Source organism: Ceratina calcarata, unplaced genomic scaffold, assembly GCF_001652005.2.
Source record: "Ceratina calcarata isolate Rehan_Ccalc_2016 unplaced genomic scaffold, ASM165200v1 scaffold60, whole genome shotgun sequence".
Taxonomy (NCBI): Eukaryota; Metazoa; Arthropoda; class Insecta; order Hymenoptera; family Apidae; genus Ceratina; species Ceratina calcarata.
The window spans coordinates 449895-477563 of NW_017177240.1; the positions used below are offsets into that span (position 1 = coordinate 449895).

At 42.8% G+C, this 27669-nt stretch overlaps 1 protein-coding gene across 20 annotated transcripts in view; it reads left to right on the forward strand.

Annotated features, from left to right (window-relative positions):
• dlg1 (MAGUK family member discs large 1) overlaps positions 1 to 27669 on the forward strand; it is a 421217-nt gene that overhangs the window by 263968 nt on the left and 129580 nt on the right. For 14 of the 20 annotated variants that reach the window (XM_018032920.2, XM_018032923.2, XM_018032921.2 and 11 more), the window contains one exon: positions 896 to 1045. In XM_018032920.2, the coding sequence (XP_017888409.1) occupies positions 896 to 1045 (150 nt within the window). The other 6 variants (XM_018032929.2, XM_026817682.1, XM_026817679.1 and 3 more) reach the window with 5 other exon arrangements.

Consider the following 27669-nt stretch of genomic DNA (forward strand, 5'->3'; position numbering starts at 1 on the left):
CCCATACCCCCCTTCTTGCCCTACGGCTATTATTGTAATTGGATTAATTTAATCTTAACTTTAAAAGTTGATTGCCGTTGCTCCATTTACTCTTTAAATTAATAATTTTACTTACCCATTCCTTCAAAATAAAATGTTTGAGTTAAGAGCATAGAAGTTTTGCATTCCCTTTATGTTTATTAAGATGGTCTCGTTGTGTCAGCGGAGACTAATTAAATATCGAGACAAAGACAATCGGGAACGAGGAGAACGGATTAAAAAAAAGGAAGACGATTTTTACGGCTTCGCTTGAAATCGAGACGGTGCCCGGCGTTGTTCGCTTCATAATTTATTCACATGTAGCGGATCCGGGGGCCCGAGGGGTGGAGAGGCTTCAATAAACGTTCGATCATTGATATCGTGCGTTTGACCGTCGCTCATCGAGTCTGGAAGCCCCGCGTGCTCACGATAATGAAACGAAATCCGGGATTTAACCCAGGGATTAGTCCGGTAGGAGCGTCATCGATATCGAAACCCAACACGGGCACTGCCGCACTCACATCAGTCGAGACCGCGCTCGCTGCCGACGCGTAACTCTCTTTCTCTAATTTTCCTCGTCCCCCGGTTCCGCGTGGAAAATGATTTTTCTAAACATATCGAAGGTCAGGCCGAGCGATTTATGGTCGCTGAAAACTCACCGTCAGCAAGAAACTGAGCCCGATCATGCGGTTTCTTTAAACCCGAAACGCAAACGATCGAGACTGCGACGCAGTAAATTCGTTCGAACGGTTCTTGGTAGCCTACACGTCAGTACATATTTAGAAATGGCTATTACGGAGAATGGTGGTGTTTGTTATTTTTAATGACGAATGCGACTGCCGTGATTCCATTGAATTAATTGAACGTTTAATTGCAGAAGGGCCGGCACACCGTTGATTTTGAGGAACGCATGGTACCGCCGTCTCCACTAATTGCTAAGAGTGCCCAGCAGCAAGAAGCTAAACTGAATTCGGTGATCATCGACCCTGTACAACAATTGCCCCTCGTGCACGACGTTACAAATCGGGTAAGATATTATAATCTCTTGTTGCGGTTTTATTGAATAGTTAACGCCGAGTAAAATCGAGGAGGAGCTTAAGCATACGCGGTTTATTAAATTAAATATTCCCGCATGCGATCTTACCAGCGCATGCCCGAAGACCCTTCCAACAAATCGCCATCTCGTCTGAATCCGCGAAAGCCGGGTGAAAATCAATCGCGTCGAGCTCTTCATTGCGTTTACCGACTGCCATGCACTTTACAGAGCGTTCTGCAATCGATTACTCGTAAGAAACGTTGCCGCGAAAGTTGAAAACGAACCATGGTACGAATTACAATTTCTCATATGCAAGCCTAAATCCAATTGCTAGGAATTCCAGTAGTATAAGTCAATGAACGAGCATACAGTATTCTTTCTAAGCAAACGGTCAGGAAAATGAATATTCCATGAGTTGTATAAATAAAGTGCGATGAGTCTAGTCTGTCGAAATCGAACCGTGGCACAAATTACAATCTCTCATATGCAACCCTAAAGCTAATTCCTAGAAATTCCAGTAGTATAAATCAATAAGTGATCATACTCATTTCTAAGCAAACGGTAAGCAAAGAAATATAATTTTCCATAAGTTTGTAGCAGTAAAACGCGATGAGTCTGTTCTTCATCCACTAAATCGATACTACTACCCCACGAAAGATGGCGCGTTAGGTCCGCTCAGTTTCCGCAGATGTACGTGCGATGGTGCGACGATCGTATGCCTGATAAGAGAGCACACCCACGTTATCATTGATACTACGGTATACCGGGGAACACGTGGACAAAGGCAGTCTGACCGCGACTTTTATTCGTCATCGGCCTCGGCTCGGTTCGCCGGAAGTTGAGCTTCGAGTGAATTATATCTCGATCAGAAGGGGACGGTTTCGGTGTTAATGTTAATGAAACGCGAGGAGAACATCTTTTTGGACAGGCGTAACAAATTTAGACATATTATTGATCCTCCGACACGACTGACTTCCCACAATTAGCGCGTATGCAATGGTTCCTTTTTTCTCGTCAGTGATTTTATTCTTCCGTGTGTTTTTGTATCAACAGTCAATTCAACGGAATTGTATAATTCAATGTTTCAAATCGGGAATTTTTACGCTGATTGTATTTGATCCTATGAAATGATTCATCTGTTGCATTGAGTCACTACGTTTGAATGAATCACGATTGATTCAGGGGCTTATCGCATCGCAGAGATATCGCACGACTTGTTTTGACGGAGCGGGCGATCGAATGGTATTAAACGAGAAAGGTTGAGTGAACCACTCACGCTGGTACTATCTCCAATAAAACGGGGAATTTTAGGAATTACAATTGTACTACTGGAAATCTGTTCGAATAGAAGTATTGGTGTGAACATTTTCATTGATCATACAGTAATACTTTTTGGCTTATCTCCTTCCCACTGACATCATTTCAATCTATATTTGCGGTAAGAAGATTTATCGCGCCGTTTCTACTTCGCCACGGCTTACTTAAGCTCCGAACTGTTTAAATCTCTGCCAGCTGGAGCTGAGAAATTTTATGATCGAAAGAAGGTGAAATAAAGTTTTCCGAAATCACAATCTTTATTTGTTCGAACGCGAACATTATTTCTACAAGTTTTATTTCGGATCATACGTTAGGTCGAACAGGAATTTCTCCGATAAAGTCCATATAATGGATTAAACCTTTGGTTCGGACCGCTGGCTCATCAGCTGTGTGAAAGCGACCAACTTCGAAGATCGAAACGAGATCCTCGGAGCGCCGCGGCTGATGGTATGAATTTTGGAAGATTCGGTGGTGGGATGGCTCGTTGGATGATTCGGGGCCGGGCGAGGATTCGGTTCAATCGAACAGAGGACTCGAGGTATACTCCATTTCTAGAGCGGCTAGACGAGCGCACCCTTTAAGGTGACCCAGATACCGTCTAGTACTATTTTATTTCCCACAGTATCTCGTTCCGCGTGCATTTCTTTTGTGAGTGCGCTAGAACGCTTCTGAGGGGCATTATTTCAGCGAATGACCGTGTTCCGACACCGGGTTCAATCTCTCTTAGTTGTTCAACATTTTTCCGCATTTTCACTTCACTTTTACTCTTCCATTATTCTCGTTCAATCATCCGTATGCATAGGATATGTACATTCCGTGTAAAAACGTAGTGGCAGCTGTGGCCTCGTTTTCTGATCTTGAATATTCTTGGTACAAGAATAATTTATTTCGCTCGTACCTATATAAAACGAAGATACCCGGCAGCGGTAAATTTTCATTAAATTTTGTTGCCTCAATACTTACAGAGCTGTGTGTCGTTGTTAAACGAAAATAAATTGCACAGGTAACGTCTATTTAACGGTATACGTCATCGGCGTACAATTAGGTAAAGTGCGGGCATCATGTAGCCTGGTTCCGTTTATAAAATATTCTAATTGATGATAGTGAGATTCTCACGACACGCGACCGCCCGACACGCACGGATTCGACTTGGGGGCCGTTTAACTGATAAACCGTGTCGCGTACGCGATGACAACTCCGCCCGCGCATCCCTTTAAGTTCTATCGTAAGTAATACGTCGCAGAGCATTGACAATGGTCGTGTTTGCTATTACATAATTCAAAGCTCACTGTCAATATTAACACACATTTTACTCACAGTCCTGGCTTTAATTAAAAAATGTCAATTATTTATTTAATATACCGTGGACCTCGAGCTACTTGCATTATATTAACTGTTTGATCAAGAATGGTGCAGTCCGAGAACTTATTGACTCTACCTTGCCTTTGTACTGTTTTTCATTAAACCCCCCTGGCCGTTTATTTGAAATGAGAGAACAGTCGACTGTCATTTATAAATTTATATTACTCCATTTATTTTATAATTGTCCTGATTACTTTATTGAGAAAAGCCAGAGAATTTATTGAGTCGTACCACTTGCCTTGCTTTGAAGTCACTGCCAGTTACTGCGTGTGTGCAATAAGACAAATGCACGTTATATATAATTATGGCAAACCATGTCTGAACGCAATTACGTTTTAAGATTATATCTCGTTTTACCTGGGAATCCTGGCAGTGTTCCGAGATTTAATTGGCTAGCGTAGCCCGCGACGTTTCACTTTAGTTCGTAATCTAATCACGATTTTCTCGGTTCACGGCATCGAATCGCGTATTGGCTTCGTGAATAAAGTACACAGACATGGCACACAGAAAAGGGTTGCGCGCGCGCGCGCGCGCGTGCCCGTACAGGAGAAGGTTACCTTTTCAAGCCTGGGTTTCGTTTATACGCGCGGTAGATCAACCGAGATTCGACGGGTCTTCGAAATCGTCCTTTATCCATTTACGTGAACGACCGGTTGACGTCTTCGTTCGCGTGGAAATATTCGAGCATTAAATTTCGTTCGTCTTTGATGCAGTCGTTCCGGATATCGAAAATGATTTAAACGGTAAAATCGTGAATAATTCATGCCGACATTTTTGCTATAATTCCTGTGGAGATTATTTCATGTATTGTAGATGCGAAGAATGAAGAAGAAAATCATATCAAGCATTTGTATGAATATTTTTATTCAATACAATTACACAGAATTAAAACGATTGAAAGCATGAATGTTCTTAAAATGTTTGGGAATGGTCAAATGTTGAAGGTATCTCTGGATGCGCAGGGATCAATTGGGAACCGTGTGAAGGTCTCGGGACACGCGTAATTCGTGCAACAAGCGAGTACCAGTCCGATATCGTGATACGAACCGGCAATCGCAGTACTATTTGTGTTTGGTATCCTTACGTGTCACTTTCTGCCGTGACTCGCAAAGAAATATCGTATAGCCTTCTCGCGAAACGAACATTGCTCCCTTCGTTTGAAACGTCACGCGAGGAACTTTCATTTCGCACGACTCCGATCTGTAGATCAGTATAAATATTCGCGCAGCCTTTGTTTCGCGCAACGTCTTATTACCTTGATGGACGCCCACGCGAGTTTTACAAATTCTCAAAGGTAGATTCTTATTTCCAAGTTTTTTCTTAAAACTGTATTTGATTACAACGTGTCGTGAAATGCATTTCATGCTCGAAGTTCTTCGCTTTGATTAACATATAAATAAAAATGTTAAATTAAAATTCTTCGTCACGGGGCAATTATATCAGACACGATGAATAATTTGATTTCAATTAATTTTATTCTCATTGTGAAAGTTATTGAAATCTGAATAAATGCCATTTATTATTTGCCTGACATTGGTCGTTTTTAACTATCGTGAGACGGTGTTTACTGCTAACTGTTGTTACCCGCCGGAAGACACGTGGTTCTGTCTTATCTATCTTATCCCTGTGAAGATGTTTATCCGAGGATTGAAGTTTCCTTTCAGGAAAGTTTCCGTCGGTTATTCTTTGGAGGCTGTATAATGTATCTCGCAGGAGAACCGAGGTTCGAAGAAATGTAAACTTTTATTGCGTCTCTTTTATTGTTGCATGGAATATCTTTGAAACGAACTGCCGTCTGGCAGCTAGCGGCTTCTCCGCTCATTTCCTTGAAAGACCCGCAGCAAAACTTTTTTCCTCCCCTTTTCATTCAAAGGCTTCTTACCGAGAAATTTTTCGCTCATTACACACCTCCTCGTTGTCGCTCCTCCCATGGTGCATTACCATAATGCACGCCGGTGAAACGTTAAAACGTCGCTACCATTCGTTTGATTCCTTTTATTCAGCCCGGGGACATTGAATCGTTTTCCCGATGGCGTGCGTTTGCAGGATTGTTTCGCGCTCGACGTTTTAAAAACAAGGTCGGACGCGGAGTGGGAAATGGAGTAGAGATTGAGATCCTCTCTGTGAACGATTTTACATCCACCCGTGGATATTTACGTATTTATGGAAATCTTTTTAGTTCAGTATTTTTGAAGTGTTCGAGATATAGAAATTGATTTGTGGGTTACGTATCTACGATGGTACATGCAGTCCGGTGCTCGACGATGCGATTGAGGCAGCAGTTTCTCTATACAGGATACTCGATGGCAGATAAAACGGCTGGATATTCGATCGAGGGGTACAAGGGGTTCGAGATAAGCCGAGGGGAAAAGGTATCGAGCGTAACGCGTCCACCACGATTTTCCATTGAACGAAAACTGCGCTAGGAGTTGTTTAAAATACCGCGGGACACAATGCTCGCATTGTTTCGTCTCTACAGAGAGATGCTTTCAATTAAATCTCCAGCGCGTTTCTATCCCCGTTTTTATTTGAACCTTTCTAAAAATGCTGCTAGAGCAGCTAATGCTATGTACATCCGTCAGTCTCGATTCCGGTTATCGATTCGTCAGAGACGATTTTTCTTGCCGCGCAACGGCAAACAATAGAATCTAACGATCGGAAGCGGCCGCGCCGCATTGTTTCGCATTATCGATCAGGGGTATTCGTCCACTTGGCGGGAGAGTTCTTCAAGATTATTCGCCGAGGCTCTTTTCCGATGCTCGAGATCGTTATCAAGGAACGAACGCAATACGATCGTTTAACGTCAATCCGTTTCTATAGGCTTCGTGAAGATGAATCGTTCTCCGTTTCTTTAAACAATCGATCTTCCGAGATTTGATAAATTTTGAGAAACCGAGCTTGAATAGTTTGCATGGTACAGAATAATTCACAAGTTTCAATTCTAATTATCTTCGTAATTTTAGGTACTGCATCGGCAATCATATTTTAAATATTGGCTTTTGATGCAGCTCGGATTGAGAAAGTGCGTGAGAAAGCGGAAAGCAGTTGACAAGCGCACCAGCGGAAAGGGTGGTTTGCGCGCCGGCCCGGGTGGGTGAATGCAATTTTCACGAGGTGGCGGTGCAGTTCACCCCGGCTCTATCGTGTAACTGGGGTGCACGGACGACGCGACGAGCGCAGATCTAGAGACGGGGTGGAAGGAGCGCGGGGGGTGGACGGAGAGCGAGAGGCTTCCGAGGGAACGGGAGCGAGAGAGAACGGGTTGATCCGGAGTAGGAGCGCGCGCGTACACGGGACATACGTACACACGTACACGAGGGACGAGCTCGGTAGTGTGCCAAGTGCGCCCAGTGACGTAGGTCAGTGTTCGCGACTACGCTGCTCCCGCCGACTGAAGTTTCCTCTCGCGTTTTTCCGCCTCGCGATGATCTCCATTGACGGTAGGCGAGTTTCGCACGGTGAACCCTCGTCGTCGTGCCTATTGACACGTTCGTGTCGGTCACCTTGACACGCGCGGACGCCGGGCAAAGGTTAGGTCGTACCTGCGAGCCGATTGTGCGAGCCGGCCGAAACGTGTGAATGTGAACGTTGTACATAATGAGAAACGCGTGAACATGTCGTACGTAATGAGAACCAAATTTCGTTTGTCTCTCGTGTAATAGCATGTTTTTCTTCGATTTTCCTTGCGAAAGAGAGCGAGCTCTTTAGGATAGATATGAGAAGAAGCACGTTTCGTCGTTTATCGTGGTAATAAGTAAGATCCGAGCAATTTTTTTACAAAGATAAATAGAAACAGCTTGTAATGATGCTATTTTTCGTTGTAAATCAGTGCTATATGTTAGTTTCCAATTATTATGACCAGATGTTCGTGGAAAATGATGAAATGTGCTTTTCTGTTGCTGTTTTTCACAAACTAATGAAACACGCTGTACGTGATTTTAGTAACGTACCCTCAGGAGGGTTGTTAAAGTCTAGAGGTAGGGAAACAAGTTCGTAACGAGATAACTAGGAAGCTTGTGAATTTTTTAATGAAGTGTCTGTTCCGGCTGCGCATTCTCTCTGCGTTATCTATTATACTTCGGACGGTTCCTCGTCGCACTAGGCATACGAGGTGCATTAATTGAATGCAACAGTCTGTACGTGAACTGTTTAGTTATTCGTATATCCACGCCGAGAGAGTTGTGTGACGCACCTCTCATGTTCGAGAGGTTCGCTTGCGTTAACTGTGCCAAGTACAGCCAATGACGCAGGTCGTTGCTCGTGCAAGGGTCATCCTGGGTGATTAGTTTTCTGCTGCTCGTTCCACCGAGAGTAATGATGTTTTTTATCCGATGCGCTCTCATGGCTCGCGGGCTTCGTTAAAATATCGGGAATGTTAAGATCGGAAATCTCTTGAAAAATATCTATAGAAATCGCGACGATGCATTGTGTACAAAGGGAGAGTTATCAAAACAGACGAGCGCAATTTATACTCGCTTTTGGATATTGCGATGCGGCTCGCAGCCGGTGGAGTGCCGCACTGAAATGAAACGGGCGCAGTAGTATAGGTCAGTGTTCGCCGCGACCAGCCGCCTCCTCTCGACTTATCTCCACCGCCCCACGCTCGCGTCTTTATCAGAATCGCCTTATGCGGATACTCGTGAAATATACTTTTGTTCGTGTTTAAAAAATAGTCAGTGTTTCATGATAACGCGTAACAAAGGCTTTAAGCGGAACTTGCCAAGTATGATATAATTTGTTAATTTTCGTATCATCACGTCTCTTAGCAATTGTTGCTTATTGCGCCATTCATTGTCACCCTGGTATTAGCATCTCGCGCTTTATCGTTGAAGTTTTAATCGTATACGAAGTTCCTGAACCGCATTTATTGACGAGTCAGTCCCCGCGCGTCAGTGCCGCAACTTTTCGTGGTTGCGGCCGTTCGGATGAAAGTTCAAGCGCAGCGTGACGCCCCGTAGTACCGTTCCAACGACGCTAGTCTCACTATATGTACGTTGGTACACGAGCTTACACTTGTAATCCGCGAGGCTATAACACGTTATAGTATTTACATATTTCGGGAATTATTGGTTAAGACCAGTGGATTTTCGTCGTGGGCTAATCGACTGTAAAAAATATCAGAATTTTTAATTAATTTATTATTCACATTTTATTACGCTTCGTATTATTAAAAACCTTGAAGAGTTTGAATTAATTGGACAATTAAATGGTTGCGAGCTATCTAGTTCTATTCTCATCGATTTAATTATCTAAGCTGATGGAATTGTTCGTACATTAGAGCAAATTGAAACTGTTTGAAATAATGTGACATATTTTTTTTTATCGCGTTTTTATAATTTCGAGGAAACTATCGATTTTGTCCACTGTTCTTTGACACCTTAAACCCATCGCACATGCGACCGTCTATTAGAATAATGTTTCTCGCGTTTAACACGCGGCTCGCAATGCAGATCGCGTGCGATCACAACTTTTACGTTTGCTTAAAAGGCATTTATCTTGACGTTTCCACGTAACGTCAATTTCCATTTGGTAGGACACGATGCGACGTTCAAAGGAGACGTTCGATTGCATAATTCATGCGTTCGTATCGATTCTTACCGCGAGATACGGACACAAAGGGTTCTTCCATCTTAAACGATCGACTTAATTCAACCGGAAAACGAACCGGATTGACCTGGAATCCACCGTTCTTATTACATCAGAGAATAATTCTTTGATAAATGACCTGACTTCTGATCTTCATTATGATAACGATTATAAAAATATATTCTGGCTTTGATGGACGATCTCTTCAATGATATATTAAATTATAAATCATTATGTGTCTAATACGAGGTTGCCTATCAAACCCTCTTAGCTTATATCTTTTTATATCGATATTGTAAATATTATAAGATGATCGAATGATCTTGTGACTCGTTGGTTCGGTACACCGGGGTAATAAGAAATCTTTAGCATCGTGTGAAAATTATGCCGATCGCGTTCCGACGACAGCTTCGAATTCGGCCGGGCCAGGCGAAGCTTGTCGTTCCTGCAAATATCGATCGCGTTCCACGGCTTGTCAGGCTAAGCTGCGAGTCTGAGATTTCTACGCCGGGATGTGCGAATTCACCAACTGCCCGAAATACGTGTGTACATACACACGGGATCCTGACATTTATCCCAACCACCGAACGATCATCGTTCCCGCAGTCACGTTCGAACGGCCATAAATCTATTCTCGCGCCGTGGTGCGATCGCTTTAAATAATCGACAGTCGAACGGGTGAACCGCCTATTCCGAGCTGAGTCTATTCGCAATCGCGTCGGTGTCCTAGCCCCGATTTGGAATCTGGGGCGACCAGCCTCCTTTTGTTCTCCTTATTTGTTTTTTATCTCTTGCTCGGTTCGTTTTGATCCGTAGGGAAGAAATTTCGTTTGCTCGAGACAAGATTCGTTCGGCATGACGCTGATCTCATTAACGTTTCTCAACCGAAAAACGAGCTCCTTTGTCCCGGGTATAAAACTCTTATTTTCAATCGTAATAGAATTTTCGAAAAATTGCGTGAGCTCATTTTGGGACACCGAAGCGATATTGTAAATTGAACGCGAATTGAATTTTACTAACGTAGCGGGTGGAACGGCGTGTGGAGAGTGGGCGCGGATCACAGCTGGCGAGGAAATTGTCACTGTAATTTCGGCAGAGTTGATAATACCGCAAAATGGAAGTAACTAAGAAATACGGGGAAATAGGAGAGGTTAAATAATGTTATTAACGCTGGGAATCTGTTGGGAGATGAAAGTTGACACTATAAACCGGTCGAATTTCCCGTGCGCTTAGGCAAAAACGATTAACCCAATTCCGGCGCGTTTGCGTCGGTTCGATGCCACTTATTGCTTCGCTTGTTAATCGACAACGTTCGTCAATTAACGCGACGTTAACTCGCTGAAACGTCGCGCGGCTCTCTCAAGCGGGAGGGTTTGTGCGATTTACGATCGGGTTAGGTCGATCGTCGACGCACCCGGTTAGAATCACGATAATGAATGATAACAGGGTTCAATTCAAGTAGCCTTTCAGCCTTTTAACAGGCCCCGGCCTCCTCTTCTTTTTTTTTTACCGTTAAGCCGTTCAAACGCGGTCCTCCGGCGTAGCTCGATTTAATCACGAATGTGCGCGATATTGTAATTAACGATGGCATAGTAATTAACGAGATGACAGGATGCGTGCGCTTCCTCTTCCTGTGGAATCTTTTCTCGCTCGGCTATGCCCTTTGAACGTTCAATCTCGTGTGGTTAATGAAATATTAAAATTCTCTTAATGGTTTTCGTCATTTCGCTTCAATTTAATATTCTCAAATTTTAAACATTCGAATAATTTTTCAATTATACAGGAAAAAAAGGAAATATTGAATACGCTCTGTTCAATATTCTTTGGTCAATTTCTATATTTTCTGGAATTAACAAGATACGAATTCTTTTAACAACTGTGTCAGCGTATCCTCGAGCTGTTACGCCAGCTGGCAATCTGATTGTTATAAAAAAATCAAGTTTCCAAAGAAGTTTGGACACCGCTCCTGGCAGAAGGTTTCACGAACCAGATGGTTCCAAGTTCTTTTTTATCGAATAACCTCGAACTTGTAAGACTGCGGGCGACAGCGGCGTTAAAATCGAGGTTGTTTCTTCACCCCGAACAAGTTACCGGTTCTCGCGCTTATCAGACTAGAACACGGACGTTATCCGACTCATGAATTCCTTGGGTAATTAAAATTCTTCGAAATTTCGTACTAGTTATCGCGAGCAAAGTTTCACGTAGCTTTCATGTTGCCAGATTTGCTCTCTCTCTCTCTCTCTCTCTGTGTGTGTACGAAAACACTTGGAATGTTGGAGTTAAACATGGCGAGTGCCTCCTCTATGAAACCTAGCAATTTCGGTATAACATGTCTCCGCGGTTGCTTAGGGGGAGAAGTTATCGCGAAACTTGCTGCCGTGTTTGCAGCAGCCAAATAGATCCTATTAGCATCTCGTGACGCTGACCTTCCCGAGCGGGGTAATTAACACTTTTCCATTGGAGACCTTAGTAGAAAATTTCAACACAATTTTCTTACTGCAAGAAGTCACAATTAGTTTAAACCAAGTATTTAACAAATTATCCAATTAAGTTGTCATAAAATACGTCGAGTTCGAATTGCCTCAGTTTAGGAAGTCACAATTGGTTTACCCCATCCAAGTGCCTAACGAATTCAGACTATCCAATTAAGTCGTCACAAAATACGTCGAGTTCGTTTTGAATTACTCCCATTAATCTTATTTAAAAGTTGTGCGTCGGTTAATGCAGTATCAAAATGACCTGAGATCACCAGGCGATTCGGGTTATTGATTTTTCCCACGTCGAGGGTAATTTTCTTGGAAGAGTTACGACCGTGGGACGTGCGGACAACAGGGCGCCATTTACTTTTTATCACTTAGCACCGGAAACTGTGCCAATTTCCGCGAGTACCAGCAAACGACCGCATAGCATCGACTTCCTCGCCCGAGGAACGATTAAAACAATCACGTCGATTGTTCCGCTTCGGGCATTGTTTTTTTATTTCACGAAAAAAATCTCTGCTTTGTACTCGGGGCGAATCGTCGAAACGGGAAATGGGTCTGCGAGCGTAATCAACGTGTCGTCACCGACCGATTCGTTTTCACCTTTTCACGCGCTGACGGTCACATTTCGCTCCCAGTCTTTTTGGGAGAAGATTGAAACTTTCCGAGTCCTTTGATCGCACGACTTTCCTTGACCGTCGCGACGTCGACCGTTCCGAGACGAAAGAACTCGGCGCCCCGTTATATTTAGAAAAAGAATTCGAGCTCTCTTTGCAAGGAGAATTGTGTTTGATCACATCTGTCAAAAAACGTATCCTCAGCTATTGCATTTCATTGAACCAGCGAAATTCTACGTTAACTACTTAAATAAATGAGTTAATTTTATAAGTGAGAAGCTGGTAAAGAAATCTATTCAGTGATACCTTACTCATAAAAGTAGACTTCGCATTAGTTAAAATAATTGACTTGATGATTATAACAGAAATGGTGAAGTGAGATTAGAGATAAAGAAGCAGGAATTGAGGAAACGTCAATGAACGGGTCACCGCTATCCCTCGAGAGAATATGACGAGTCAATTGACCTGCTTGTCCGTAAGTTAGCGCCGCTTATGCCCGCGCCGCTAATTAAGGACGGCGCTCGGCCCGTTGAAGCTTAATGGAAATTAGTCCTGCCTCGCGATTTCCATCGGTCGCGCATCGGTTCTCGGTAGTCTCTCGTTAGCTCGCTCGAGCGTGTGTGCCATGCGAGTCTCGTGCCGTTCGTTTCTCTGCCGGTCTCGTGAATAATTTGATTGCGCCCCGTGCTCGAACGCGTTCGACGCATTCGAATACGGTCCCATTGTATGCAACTAGCTAATTACGCTGACATCCGACGCGCCTACTTCCTTCCGATTGCCTATTGATGGTTACTCGATGATTGCAATTTTAGTAGACAGTGGAAGCAAACTATCGTGACTCGAGAAACGTTTTATAGATTCTGTTGTAAATAAGGAAATGCGTAAGAGGTACTGTTTGAGTTTTAACAATCTGGATTTGATATGAAAAATAGAAAGTGTGTATCGATGCAGACTTAGTCGCTGTTTTAAATAAGATTATTGCCAGATCTTATCTTATAAAATCAATAATAAGAGGCTATAAAGTCAGGATGTCCATCCAATAGTTTTCTCAATTTTCATTTTGGGAGAAGATTGAAACTTTGGAAAATTGAAGGATAGTAGAACCTCGGCACTGACTATCTTTTAATCTGAAATTACAATGTCTTATTTCGATTTTGAAATTATGTTGCACGGCGCTCGTAGCGCTTTCGTAGGGGTTGAATTCCGGTGGGTGAGCTTGCAAGCTTCCGCTTGCACCCTGTCTGCCCATGGTAACTGCAGCTTCACTAGTGCCGTTCGATTCGCGAGTTCCTGCGTTGCCGACCTGGTACAGGCGATGCCCTCGTAGTCGATGAGATGTCGTCGTGAGGTTCTCTTCGTACCTGCGCTGTTAACCCGCGAACACTTTCAAAGTTAGATGACTAGGAATTATAAAGACAGTGTCTGAACTTTGAACTTAATTTTAACTTCGCCCAATAAAGGTTTTATTAACTTAATTTAATAACCAGATTCTGACCGCGAGTGGACGTATCGAAATGAATTAATTAACGCAGCTTCGTGGCTGACGGACGGCGTATTAAAGAGACTTGCCTATGCGACGAGGCAATAAAGTATCGCGACGATAGCGATAAGCGCAAGACAATAAATGAGATCACTGCCAGTGAATTTGCAATAAGCTTCGTATCGCGTAATAACGATTTTCCACGGCGACCTTGGGTCGCTTTAGTGTCAGAAAGAAGATTGTCCGATCGAAAGTAAATGTGTAGAGTCGCTCGCGAATGTTTCTTCCTGCTGCATTTGCATTGTGGTAAGGAGAACCGTGTGAGGGACGTCGATCTGATCAGTAGTGAATGAATTGTCCGGCAAGCGAGACGCGAAACGGTGAATAAAATCGTGAAAACTTCTAAAGAACCGTGAACATACGTCGAATATGCCCCCGACGACACCGACAGACTCAGCCATGTGCTCGCTCTGTCCCCGTTCGAAGAAGGCTCAGCACCCGAAGAAGCTCGTTCGATTCGACTCTATCGTCGACACGTTCTCTATCTCCGATTCGAACGCTGTCACCAATCAAAGGGTAAGGAGACCATTCAAAGCTCCGTACGAGCTATAAGTAAACGTAGCAAGGTTTACATTTACGTTTTATAGCAACGTCGATCGTAGCATGCTCGATCTGCTATCACATTCACAGATCATTACCTATTCACGTTGATCGATACGATTAATTCTGAATCGTTAACCGAGCCTCGAGTATACATTGTTTGCTCGGGCTCAATTATTAATTGTCTTCAATTTCTGATTGAATTCGACCGAACGCTAATTTTAAGAAAGTAATCGATGTTCGGTGGATTTACAGTGAAATTTCGAGCAAGATCTCGTTATGTCTCGGGCTGTTAAGAAATTCACGACTTCCGGCCAATTTTCTCCGTGCAAATTTAAAGAAAACCGTTTTCCCGTCCGACGAGTTCTTCTTTCGGCCCGATTGAAATTCGTGCCTCAGCAGTGCCGTTGGTAAATCATCGCGGCTGCGTGAAAAATTCAATATAGCCACGGGGCCGGTTTGACGGCGTTTTCCGTGGAAACTGGTTGCTAAAGAAGACGGGGCCGCGTTCTTATCGCGTTGCCTCCGAGACTGGAGAAAAAAGGAGCTCGCCCGGTTATCTTTACGACTTTTCGATCGACGGTGACGCGAATGCGGGGCACGTTATACATGCCCGGTGAATAAATGGCAACCACGTAGCTAGCCGTTCGCCTGAAAAGCTCCTCTTTCCGTGCCGCGCAACTCCGACCAGAAAAAATATTGGGGAACGTTCGTCGAGATTCATTCGAGCCAATTTGTTCATTGTTCTTTCTCGACGCTCTTTTAAATAAACAGAAGTTCTGCGATGGTCTTGATTATACAAACAGAATTTAAATATAATTATATGCTGGGTAATTATGGACTAAAGAAATTGGATCCTGTTCATTAGAATTCTCAACATAAATCTTGATATCGTTAATTAATTATGGCTTGCATTTAAAATTCGTACGTATCGCGTTTCAATTCTTAATTAGGCCGGCGTACAAATACTGGGAAAATATTAAAACGTTCACAGATGGAGCATGACTAATTACAAAATTTTTCAACTTCTATATTGTTCTTATCGGAAATTAATTCGGTAAATTGATAATGGAACGTTCCTGTCGAGCTCGTAGTCAGACATTCGCGAACGTCGAAAATGTTTGATTCGTTCGACAATCCCGTGTCGGAGGTCGGAATCGTTGAAACGGATAAAAGGTAGGCGTGGTTTCGGATCCGGTCGTCGTCAGAGAAACAGCAGGTGGCCGATAATGTCATCCGAGGGAAGCTAAACCAAACCGGCCGTTATTTTATGATAATGCGGTGCCACGCCGTCGTGTCGTGCCGTGGCCTGGTTTGATGTCTCCAAAATGTAAATCAGCCCGACTTCTCCCGATTCCACACATGCCGATATCCGCCTACTCTTTTCTCGTGTCGCGTTTATTAAAGGACACCGACTGATCCGCGCATCTGGTTCGGCTCTCATTTGTCACCGCGTTTCAACTTTCAAATCGTGCCTTTCCTCTTACGCGAATTCTTCTAGCACTGACTTAAAAACGATTGGGTCATCTATCATGCTGTTAATAAACGTTCTGTTTTACAACATCCAACAATGATCCGCGCATCTGCTTCTGCTTTCATTTCTCAACTTGTTTTTTCTCCTGGAATCGTTCGATTCATTATATCGCAATAAGAATCCTTTGAGCATTTGTTTAAAAAAGACAAGCTTGGGTGATTTATTAAGGAACGATCTATTTTACCGGTTACTACCGAGGATTGATAGAGAGCCGACAGTGTTGACGACAAGATCGCGATCGATCAACCCGCCTACGATTGATGCCTAAGCCGGTGTCACTTTCGGGTGACTGATGACGATTTTCAGGCTTCTGCGTTCGTGAAAGAACAGAGGCTTCTCAGAAACCGGCTTAACTAACTAATCCTACAATAGCACTTGTGTCACTTCCCACTAAAACCACTCATAGATTTAGGATTTACTTTGTTAATAAACGTTCAACGTTGAACAAGTTCTTCACGTTTTTATCACAGACGTAGACTATCATGATAAATCCGTCATATTATTTTTAAGGGATAACGATTTTCAATTAACTTCTTTCGCGAAGTCTCATTTATATAAATTCAATTAACACATCTTGCGCGGGCACTTTGCCGCCAAACCCTTACCGTGTAGCGGGCGATTTTTTACAGTTCGGACACAAAATTCCTTCTGCATAGAATAGCTGTAGTTTTAATACATTAGGTTTTTTTAATAAAACTTTTAGTTTCTGTTTAAATGCCTCGTACTGCGCTAAGAAACTCGCGGAGCGAAGATCATTCCTGGAACAAAAATCGAGGGAATCGCATCCACTGGGCAGAAGGGGTGTAATCCTCTTGACACGGGAACGGCTGCCGCGTCAAGTGGGTTGAGGAACTCTTGAATAACAAAGGGTCTGTCGGTCGATTGGGTACAACCCTCTGTCTGAGCCACGAAGGTCTTCTCGATTATTTCTTCCATCCTTCCGAAGAATCACCCGCGCGTGGCTACACGTATCTGTTTGATGATAATTTCATTGGTATCAACTGCAAGTCCGGTGCACTTTCGCTTTTGTCTTTCAAAATGACTTTTCTTGTTCAAAGAACATTCTATTACTTCAGATTAGGTTTGTGAATTTCTAATTGTAAAACGATATAAATAATGCATAAGCATCTGCAAGGTGAAACAAATTTGCATCTCGTATAAGTGACGTAGACGTCTAACAGCGAACAGACACGTCAATCGGATTTTCTTACTGATTAGGCAAGGGGATTGGTTTCGACTGATTAAGCTCTATAATTGACAACCACGCGGGATAATCAACCGGCGCTGTTAGAGGCTGAGTTATTCGTAGGCGTACTATCCTCCAGCGTGCAGTTCGCGAGTCCGCTGGCAAACGGTTCGGTTTCGACGTAATAACCGGCGAAAATGACGACGCGGAATAAATTCAAATTCCGCGTGAATTTATCGTCACCGTCCACCCATTTAGGTTAATGTAACAGCTTGTATAATATACAGCCGATTAATTTTGATAAAACGGCATATCGGTGTTGCGTTGGCTACGTTTTGCACGATATATTGTACGCGCTGATAATTTATACAAGAACGATAACGAAACAGAAAAACGCGAGGCAAATTCTGTGGTAATATTTCAGTCCGGCAATTTTTGAATTTTTTTCGCTTGATAAATTTGTTATTTGCGTTGCCCGTGATTAAACGGGAAATGTAAAACTGCGAAAAGCTTCAACGTTAGTTTTTTCTCGATGTAACTGCCAGTTTCACGGGAGGTCAAATGTTGACGAACGTATCACGATTTACTTTTTTAATATAATCTCTCTTAATGAACAAGATCGAGAGCATAATTTTGCAACGAAGTTCTTGATTCATATAAAACCGTATGAAACGTTTAACTTTCATTTTATGTACTAATTATTTCTCGTTCTTTTCTGTTACAGGTAAGTTGACACTTCGACGCACGGCGTAATTGACGTAAGTAGCTCCCCGTTTGTGAGATTACTTTGTTCAAAACCGTCGTTTGCCTTTACGTTTTAAAATCCTACCTCGAAATATGCTTTTGTTACTATTTCTCGACTCTCGAAAAAGGAGAAATCGTAACTGCGTGGATCAAAGAGACAACGCGGCACAAAGTGCTCGTTAGAATTAGTTGTAAAAGACGCATGGGTGCACGGTGCGCCATGCAAAACGAAATTAGTTCTCTTTACAAGCGTTGTGTGTATACGAAGAAACCGCCGCGTGGGTCCACTTCAAAGACGGTCGCTAATGCTGTCCGTTATAAAACATAAGAAAATCCTTAATACCGTAACATGCGGGTTATAAAGCACTCCGTAAAAACTGAAATTGCTCGTCGCTCGAAAGAAAATTTATTGCTCCGAGCAAACCCAGCTACTTTTTCCGATAGATAGGCAGAGAATAAAGAAGTTATTTTCTGTAATGCTGTTAAGCCAGCTGAAGTAGCTTCCTCCAGTGAAAGTAAATGAAATTACACATTTCAATCGTATCTAATAGTTCGTCAAAATTTAATTCACGATATTGCCCGTGCGAATATTGACTCGTATAAAAAATTGTCGAACGATATTGTCCCGATGTAAAGCTCCGAGAAACCGAAAAGGAAACGATTCTGGACCGAAAGAAATCAAAGTTATCTGAACATTAGATTCTGTATCGGCAACAGTCTATCGGGCTTCGTATTGTTTTCGATCCAGTCTTGGCTGTTCTTTTTCGAACGGTATTTAATCTGTGCGACCCGTTTCGTTCGTATAAATGAAAACTCCGGCACGTTTCTTATCTCGACCTAAATTACGACATCTGTTTCTTATCCCGTCGTCTCCGCCCCCTTTCAGCTCCAACCCTCATTCCTTACAGTCTCTATCGAACGCTTCGAGAATTTTAAATCGACCCCTATTTGCACTTAACGAGTCGGATTTTTCAATGACTTCTCTACAATTTCGATTCGAATTTTAATGGAGGGAATCGTCCCTCTTATTCCAAATGCAAATGAATTAATTATTTTTTAAGATCTCGTGTAAACGTGTACGTGAGTTTGATTTGTCGGTTCGCTTAATTGAAATCGATTAGATGAGATATTCGTAATATCAATTTAAAAAATGAAACGCAGATAGGAATTTGTTTATTCTTTAAATCCTAATTCTTTTAATCCTAATATAAATAATGAAAAACTGAAATTAGTTAGAGCTGCAGAGTTTCGCGCGAACTATCATCCCGCTTTTTGTTTCGTACCTTCCATGTCCGGGTTGATTCCACATAGGAATTCCAGAGCATCGTTTTTCGTACATAGTCTCGCCGCGGCTGTTACTACGGGGCTAACAAACGCGAGACATAATTGCCATTTGCGTACAGCTTCAATTAACGCGTTACAAATTACATGAGCTTCGTTCCGAATTCTTGCCGTCTGACATACGCGTGTGAATATGAACCCTCATTTCTACGTTACATGCAGCCGGAAGCGTTGACGCATACTCTCGCAAACACTGTGCGCCTGTGTGAAGTTTATGACGGTTGCTGGAGGATCGTTTCCAAAACCTTGATCTAAATTAGTCCGATCAGCTGGCAAGTGTCCATTTCTTCGGTAAAAATACGTATAAATCTTTCAGCCCGCATCTCTTTCTCACCACTTTCCCAATCAATCGTGCCATTTCTCTTAGAAAAATGTAATGCAATATCTTAACGTTGTGCAAACATCGTGGCGAGGTATCGCGATCTTTAGAAACAACTATATTTCCATGAATGTTACTTGGAAATGCAGTTAAAACTGGTAGAAAATTGCGTGGGAACGGGAGACCGTGTTTAGGATTATATTTCATTGTCGGAGGGTTGTTCAATGGGTAAGCGAATAAATAATAACGAACACACTTCTGCGAACCGATTCGCCGAGAATCCCAGATTTATTTAATAGAGAATAGTGATTCCATTTGCGAGGAAGGTATTATGGTTATTTAATACGATTGAACAGTGAAACAGGAACGTGCACGGGTGGTCGGGAATGTTCGGTCTTTAGTCGACGAACCGTCGAATTGATAACCGATTATTAGATAAACGATCGCGTTAATTATGCTAGTACGGTATCGGTTAGGTAACATCGGGCCACGCTGTTTCAGCTGATTTTTACGCATTAATCGGATCCACCGGATTAAAGTAAATTTTCGGATATCGTTCGATATTATAATCCCAGGCGCAGCGCGTTACTCGTCGAACGAAGAGGAATCATCGCCGTGTTTTATCAGAACGCCGGGTATATGCTAATCGATTTTGAACAGATAAATCCATTAACCGGTGCGGTGGCGGCGTCGGAGCCGTTTGAAAATATTGATTTATCTGCGTGCGCGCAGTTAATGAACACTAATCAGTTTAACCCGACCGATTTTGTGCTTCCAAGCGAAGTCCTGTTGTTATCACCGCCGCGCAGTAGTTTCGTCCCGCGTCGAGGAAATTATAGACGCCCACGTTCGAATTCGTTGTTCTACAGATTGGAACCTTCAGACATAATTTTCTCGAATGGAACGATGGTTCTCCGATGGGGTCGGCGCGAGTGTTTCAAATTAGACGAACCTTTTTGTTTCTACGTCGCGTCGCGGAAAGCTTTGATCTCTTCGGAGTGCTCTCGAATGGTTTCGTTCACCAGGGTAGCCAGGAATTTTTCGTCTCCCCGGAGCCGGATCCATTGATGTTCTCGAGAAGGAGCCGAGCAAATGCACAATGCATTTTCCAGGTGGCAAAGAGACGGTCGCGTTTTCTTCGCGCAGTCATCAGCGCCGACCAAAGGTTCGGTGTTTTAAAGGGGGATTCCGTCGCGAAAGGAACGACACTAGTCGAAAGGGTTTCGATGTTAACAGCTTCGTGGATAGCCGGGAATAAGGAGCAACGAAAGGGTAGAACAGGAAGGGTGCTCCACGAATATTCAACTCGGGCCAAAATATTTTCGAGGAAATACCATCGCAGGCTGTACAGGATATTCCTGTTTTCTTCCGTAAGCTAATTCTGTTAGGAATTCTAAGCAATGTTCTTTGAGCTCTTATTCTCGCTTTCAAACTCGTTCAATACAGAATTGAACATTTCTTCTTGAGATACTCCTATTTGTTCGAGCAAATCGCGCGAAGACAGTGAGGATGCTAGCTGAAAGCACTAGATCAACGATAATACCGAGCAGAGGGTAACGAAGAATTCTTGAGACACGAAAGCTCGTTTCTAATACAAAGCAGTTTGAACTTATATTAGGTTGTAGATTAGAGAATCTCCTTCGAGCACTATGTATCCTTCTTTTTAGCTTCAATTTATTTCAGCAAATGCATTACAATATTTACAAATCAATTTAAAAATATATTCATCATTTTGCTAATTACAGTGATAATACTCTCGGAAGGTTGTTACTAGGAACATCTCAGGTTCCGTTTTTCCGCAGTTTCCTGGATAATTTTCTCTTGCCTTTTTTCTTTCGCCGCGTCAAAAGGATTCTTATGGCAGGATGAGCAAAGCGGGATTTTCCATGTTTCTCCGTGTACCTCTGTGAGTTTTCCGACCACCACGGTAAACGAGTAAGCAACGGGGGCGAACGTAAAAAGTGTGTATGAATTCGAGATTCGTTTGCTAAGTGCCGCTTTCACCTCTGATTTCGTTTTTCATCTAATAATTGTTACATTCCGTAACACCTAAAATCTGCTTAAAGACTCTTTTTAAGTATGTCTAGTTTATAAAAAGTATTATAGTAAGTTTATAAAAACAATGACATTTTTATATGTATTGTATATCCGTAATACCTATGACATGACGTTTGATATCATTTCTACGGTACATGATGTCGGGAAATTCTAGAGATCAACCGGGGGACAAGTAGAAAATATTAGTAGAGTGTATTCCCATAATACACCGAATATCTTGCAGCTTCGACGTCTTTGGTGGACGTGTCCTTTCACGCTCCTCCGAGCAAAGCCCCGGATTATTTTTCCGTTCCTTTCGCTACCCAGAAATAGGGAGATGAGCCGAGTACTTGTTCGTACATCTCGTTTCCCACCATTTTCATTTTCCCCTGCTTTTGTTCTTTCCTCAAAAGGATTTAGTTAAGCTAAAGCTAGACTACGTTAAGAGCTATCAACGTTGCTTTGAAATTAAGAAAGAATTAGCTCGAGCGTATGCCCGATTCGCTGTATCTTTTCCGAGGATAGTTTTCAGCTTTTAATTGCCCGCCGCGGACAGTAATACGTGCGATGCTCGTTATTTATCGAACGTGGGAAGCGTAGGTTAACCGGGCTCGTCGAACTCTCACTACAATGCACGTGTTAATTAATTAAAGCGCGACGAGATATTTCGTATTTGGTCTTTATTATATTTGAACCAATGAAAACGCGATTGGAAACGACTTATTTGAACGGTAACGAGTGTTCGATAAAATATTGCACCCGTTGCTGCAATTTCATTACTAGATATCGTTATATCGTCAGACCGAGATCCATACAAATCTTTCATTTGATTCTCATAAAATTTAAGATTCTTCCAAACCAACATTGTCGTAAAGACAGTAGTCTTGTCTTTGAATAATTCAATTCCAAGATACATATACTGTTTCTATTCTTAAATCCAAATTCTATTAATGCAAAAAGATACATACAGATCTTTCTTCATCCGACGATTCCTGTATAATACATGTACTTCTCAGCCGTATTATTCTGAAGATATTTACTTTATATTTCGTCTCTGAAGAATATAATTCTAAATTAATATATATATTCCTCTGAATTTAGATTCTATTTATGGCAACAAATCATCCGATAGTTGTTATAAAATATAAGACCTCCAAAACCATTATTATTATAATTCGAAGTTATTTACTTTGTATTCTGTCTTTAAATTCTATTAACATATGATTTTTCCTTTTCTAAAGACTTCTATTTGCTCACAGATATCATTGTCTACGAGGTCCATCTTTTCTAAGAAATTCGCTCCTATCTCGGAATCGTTGTCTAAGGGCAAACAGCCCGCGTCTACGCGTTGATATCACCCTTCCCGTGCGACGTGAACATCGGAACGAGGCCTACTCAAATATTCACCGCCGCGGTAATATCCGGCCCCGTCTTTAAACGAAGAAGCCGGAGGCGGATGATTTTTCCCATAGTGGGCATCAAGTTGTTCGTGGAAAAGAGAGGGGCTGCGCCGAAGATACCCTCAGTCAGACCGCCGGTGGCGAAGCGCAGCCACGCCAGGGTGTGTTTGTGTCCTGTGCGTGTGTGCGGGTGGCCGTGGATCGCGTGTGGGGGTAGATCTTGCGCCGTCCAACCCAGCTGGCAGCATCCCTCGGCACCCCATGGCCCGCCTAGCGAAAGCGCTGCCAGTCATTCGCGCGGTTCCAAACACGCGGGGTCTGTTCCTCTCCATCCGGGAACGTCTCTCGCTGTCCCGCGAAATCGCATCTTCTCTCCGCGTGAAATTTCTCCAGTGCACTCATTGCATTTTACTGTCGATTCGCATTTCTCCAGCAATCGATTCTGGCTAAGTTTTGTGAGAATGAACTTCCCGCGAAGCGTTTCGTTGCAGCCATAAGTTAGAAACAAAGGTTATTAGATGATAATTTAAAGAATATTTTGTGATTCTTGGTATTCGTGAAAATTCCAGCTTCTCCTGTTAAATTCTAGTGCTCGTAGGAAAATGTTCAATATGCTTTTGAATGAGGATCGTGATCAGTTTGCACTTTAATACCGATAAATTGATATCCGAAGATTGAAAAGAATGTGAGGCTGAAAAAGGCTTGCGCAGATAATGCGTCACGATTATGCAGGAGCTGTGCGCGGCCGGGTCTCTCGCTCTGGGCATTGAATTGCAATCCCAAGGTCACAAATCTGTTTAACGATCCCTTCGCGGAAGTCACGTGGCACGGTCGCCACCTGCGCGTTTTCCAGGATCGTTTTTACGTGACAATTCATCTTTCCAATAAGATGCAGTCTATCATTTTTTTTTTTTAAGAAAAAATTTCACAGTAGAAGCTTGAAGTTAATCGTACGTCAGAATATTAAGTTTCAATTGAACGAGATTTTAGGGAATAATTAATCAATGAATTCTTCTTATATTTTCAATAATTCGTAGAGTAAAAAAGCGCAACGGAACGTCCGGGTAATTGAAGAGAGACGGTGACTTTGAATAGTGAGAAGGGGAGGTGGTGGTACTCTGTTGTATGAGCCGGTGTATCGTTGTAGTGAAAAATAGTCGTTTAGCATCCTGGAGTGCCAATGCGGATCACGTGTGCCGCCCGTCTTCATGGGGATGGGCTTTAACGATAAGAAGCTGAGGAGATTACGAAGATTGCGGCTCTTTGGCCGCGCCAAAGTCTACCTCACGGTCCGCTGGCCACAGCTGGTGGGTGTTTAAAACGATCGCATGTACATTTTACCCGCTGTCTCCCTTTTCCGATAATTGAGATCTTCCCGGGAAAGGATTGAAACACTTTTCACGGGCAGATCGGTTTAACACGTCTTAGAAACGAGCGAGAGATAACGATTTTACTTAAAGAATTTATTTCCTTTTTTATGATCACAGTGAAAAGAACAAGTTTAGTCTGTCGGATTAGAAGACGTCTTCCACGAGGAGACCTTAATTATGCCAGATGATTATTAGGGGATGAAAGTTCGCACAGTGTTCGCGGCATTCGAAACGCGGATCACGTAGAATGCGTAGATTCCCGGTAGAAATAAGCATCGAGAATAACAGCCTGCGAAAACCGAGATAATAGCCGCATTAGGAAACCTTATTTCCAATTTCACATTCTATCCTAATAACAATTTTACCGTTCATTCTATTCCGAATGTCACTACGTGATAGCATTTCCATTACATTTTTATCATGCTCCGTGAAATTATTATATCCGTGATTTATGTCGGCCAATTAGAATTCTGTTTATGTATCTTGACATAATTCTTCTCTGCGTTTGAAATTCTACCATCGGCGGCCAGTCCTGAATCGTAATGTCTGTAAATCGTACAAGATAATCGCTCGATCCATCTTCGATAAAGAATTTCATTTTACGTCAGTTTCGCTATTTTTATGTCTCATTCGTTGACTATAGTCCGTCGTAAAAAGCGTACGTCCGTTTGACGTTGCCCCGGCTTATTTCTGTCCCGCCGCATCCGTTAATAAGCTCAATTAAAATTCTTCTCGGGTACAGACAATTTTTCAGCCACACACACACACACAGGTACAAATCTCGAACCTTCTTGTTTCTTGCTTATTTTTATCATCGCACTCGTTGTTAACAACTCTCCGACTGGAATATTACTGTCCATCCGCGGAAACGTTGGAACGAACCACGGAATTCGTTCACGTTTCGCGAACTCATTCCCGAGGTAAATTAACTGGTTAAGTATCAACCAGTAGAACAATACAATTCCATTATTAAATAATAGTACCGTCTAAAGAAGTTATTAAATGAAGTTCTAGAATTCTGTAACGAAAACTGGTTGGAAGATAATTACAAAAGCATGGCACGAGGTATTAAAACAACAGTGGTTTAAATTGTCTTTACAGAATATCAAATTCTAATAAATACTGTGCGATTCTTAGAGAACCACTCGATTAATATAACTAGATAGGAACTGGACGATGATACGTTCCGAATTTTTAATTACACTTTAATGGCACCGCGAAGTGGGAAGCGGGCAGCACTCGTTAAATGGAAATTGCACCGTCGCGTTTGACGTTTTCATTCGTGTCTCTAAAAGCGAGTAACTCCGACGGTATCTCGAATTTATTTTCCCTCTCGACGGACACGGATAATGCGCGGGGGGGGGAGGGAGGGGTGTGAGTCGGTGGCGATATACAGAGTTCGAGTGGCAGCAATTTCCGCTACGCCCATTCGCTTCGCGCCCTCTTAATCCGCTTTTAAGCGGCGCCGGGATCAAATTTAGACGCGTCTCTAATTTTCGCGTAGTGGAAAATCTGTTGACCCGCGGTCGCGGCTACCCGACACGTCCAGAATTCCCAGTGTCCCCGTCACGTGGACCGTTCCGGCGATGTCACGGTCGGTATTTCATCCCGACCGAATGTACGAGATGCGTGGAGTTCTTGCCCACGTTACACCACTTACGAATATCTTCGACAATGTCTTGGAATTGTTTAAAGAAAATAAAAACATTGATATGAACCTTCATATAATTCTGACGTTTAAGTTGTTTATGATATTTTATCAGTTGAACATGAAATTTAATCTAATCTTGATTTATTAGCAATAACGTTACGGAAATAGTTGGACAGAGTTAAGAAATTGAGAGAATTTAGTACAGGGCATGTCCGAATCAATTCCTTAATAGAGAACGGGATGAAAAATTCAGGGTTTCATTTCGTGAAACGCGAAGTATCGGCCCCGATTCAGCCTCGAGATATGCGAAAGAAGCCAGCTGGTTCTCCGAATTTATTCAACGTAACGATACCGTAACGACTGCTCACGTACATCCTACAAATTTCAGCCGGTTACTGTTTTTTCCTCTTTTATCCGAGGGAGGATGGATCGACGGTCGCCATTTCCCCTGCCGCGCGCGGCACACGCGGTGTTAAAATATTCCGCCTCGCTCCGAAAACTCGTCCGGCCGTTACTTCATCATCGAAATTTCTTGTAACGGGTATCCGTTCTCGTCCGCGAATAAAACAGAGGAGCCACTTTTAATCTAATTAAGCGGCATAATTTATGGACGGCGCCCGGAACGCGCGGAATTTCATTAAAACGGCATCGGCAGTTCTAGCCGGCGGCGCGCGACGGATGAAGTCGAGTCGTCTGATAAAATTTACCTTCGGAATCGTAGACGTCTGTGAATAAAGGTGTCAACCGAATGTCTATTACAATCGAAACCCGTTCAACAGCACTTAATTGAATTCTTTTTACAATGACAATTTTTCCTCGTAAACAATTCCTTCGTTTATTCACTGTTCAATCGTTACCACGTCGACAGTGGCGAGGAGAAATCTGTTCAGCAGTTTGTCGTCGTCGAATAATCTGAAATGAAAATCGCGATCGCGTTTCTGGTTTTCATCTCCCTTCCGCGATGTTAAAAGGAACATCGGCGGCGTATCCTGCGAAGACGTTCAAATATTTCTTGATGTATTTCCAGCCCGATACACCAGCTAGAGGGAGATTCCTTTACCGTTCTCCGATTGGAATATGAAATGCCTCCGCAGAGGTTTACGGTTCGAGTGGTAAAAACTTCGTGACACTTACGATCTTTAGAAAGGAAATCAAGGATAGAAATTTTTAACCTGTGAATCTGACGAGCTCCATTCTTGGCGCATCGTGGATCTCAATTTGTTAGTGATGAAGTTTTTCAAGTTAAGCATTGCTCCAACTTGGACCTCAATAAATTAGTTTATAATGGATAGAGGGATAAAGTTGTAGGGTGTCGAAAGGATGGAGGAAGAACAGACTGGTGGATACTTTTCTTACGAGTAGCAAGCTTACCTCGTTATAATGGATCTCATTACTTTTATCGCCGGGACATATATCTGGCCGAACTCGAGATTGCCCTCGGCTCCGTCTCTTCCTCCTCCTCCTTCGTGCTTCTTTTTCGGGGCCCTCGGCAATCTACATGCAAAATTCTGGCTGACTTGTGCCACCCATCTACTTTTGAAGACATCTGGGCCCCTTTAAGGATGTATTGGCTATTTAGTCAATGCCAAAA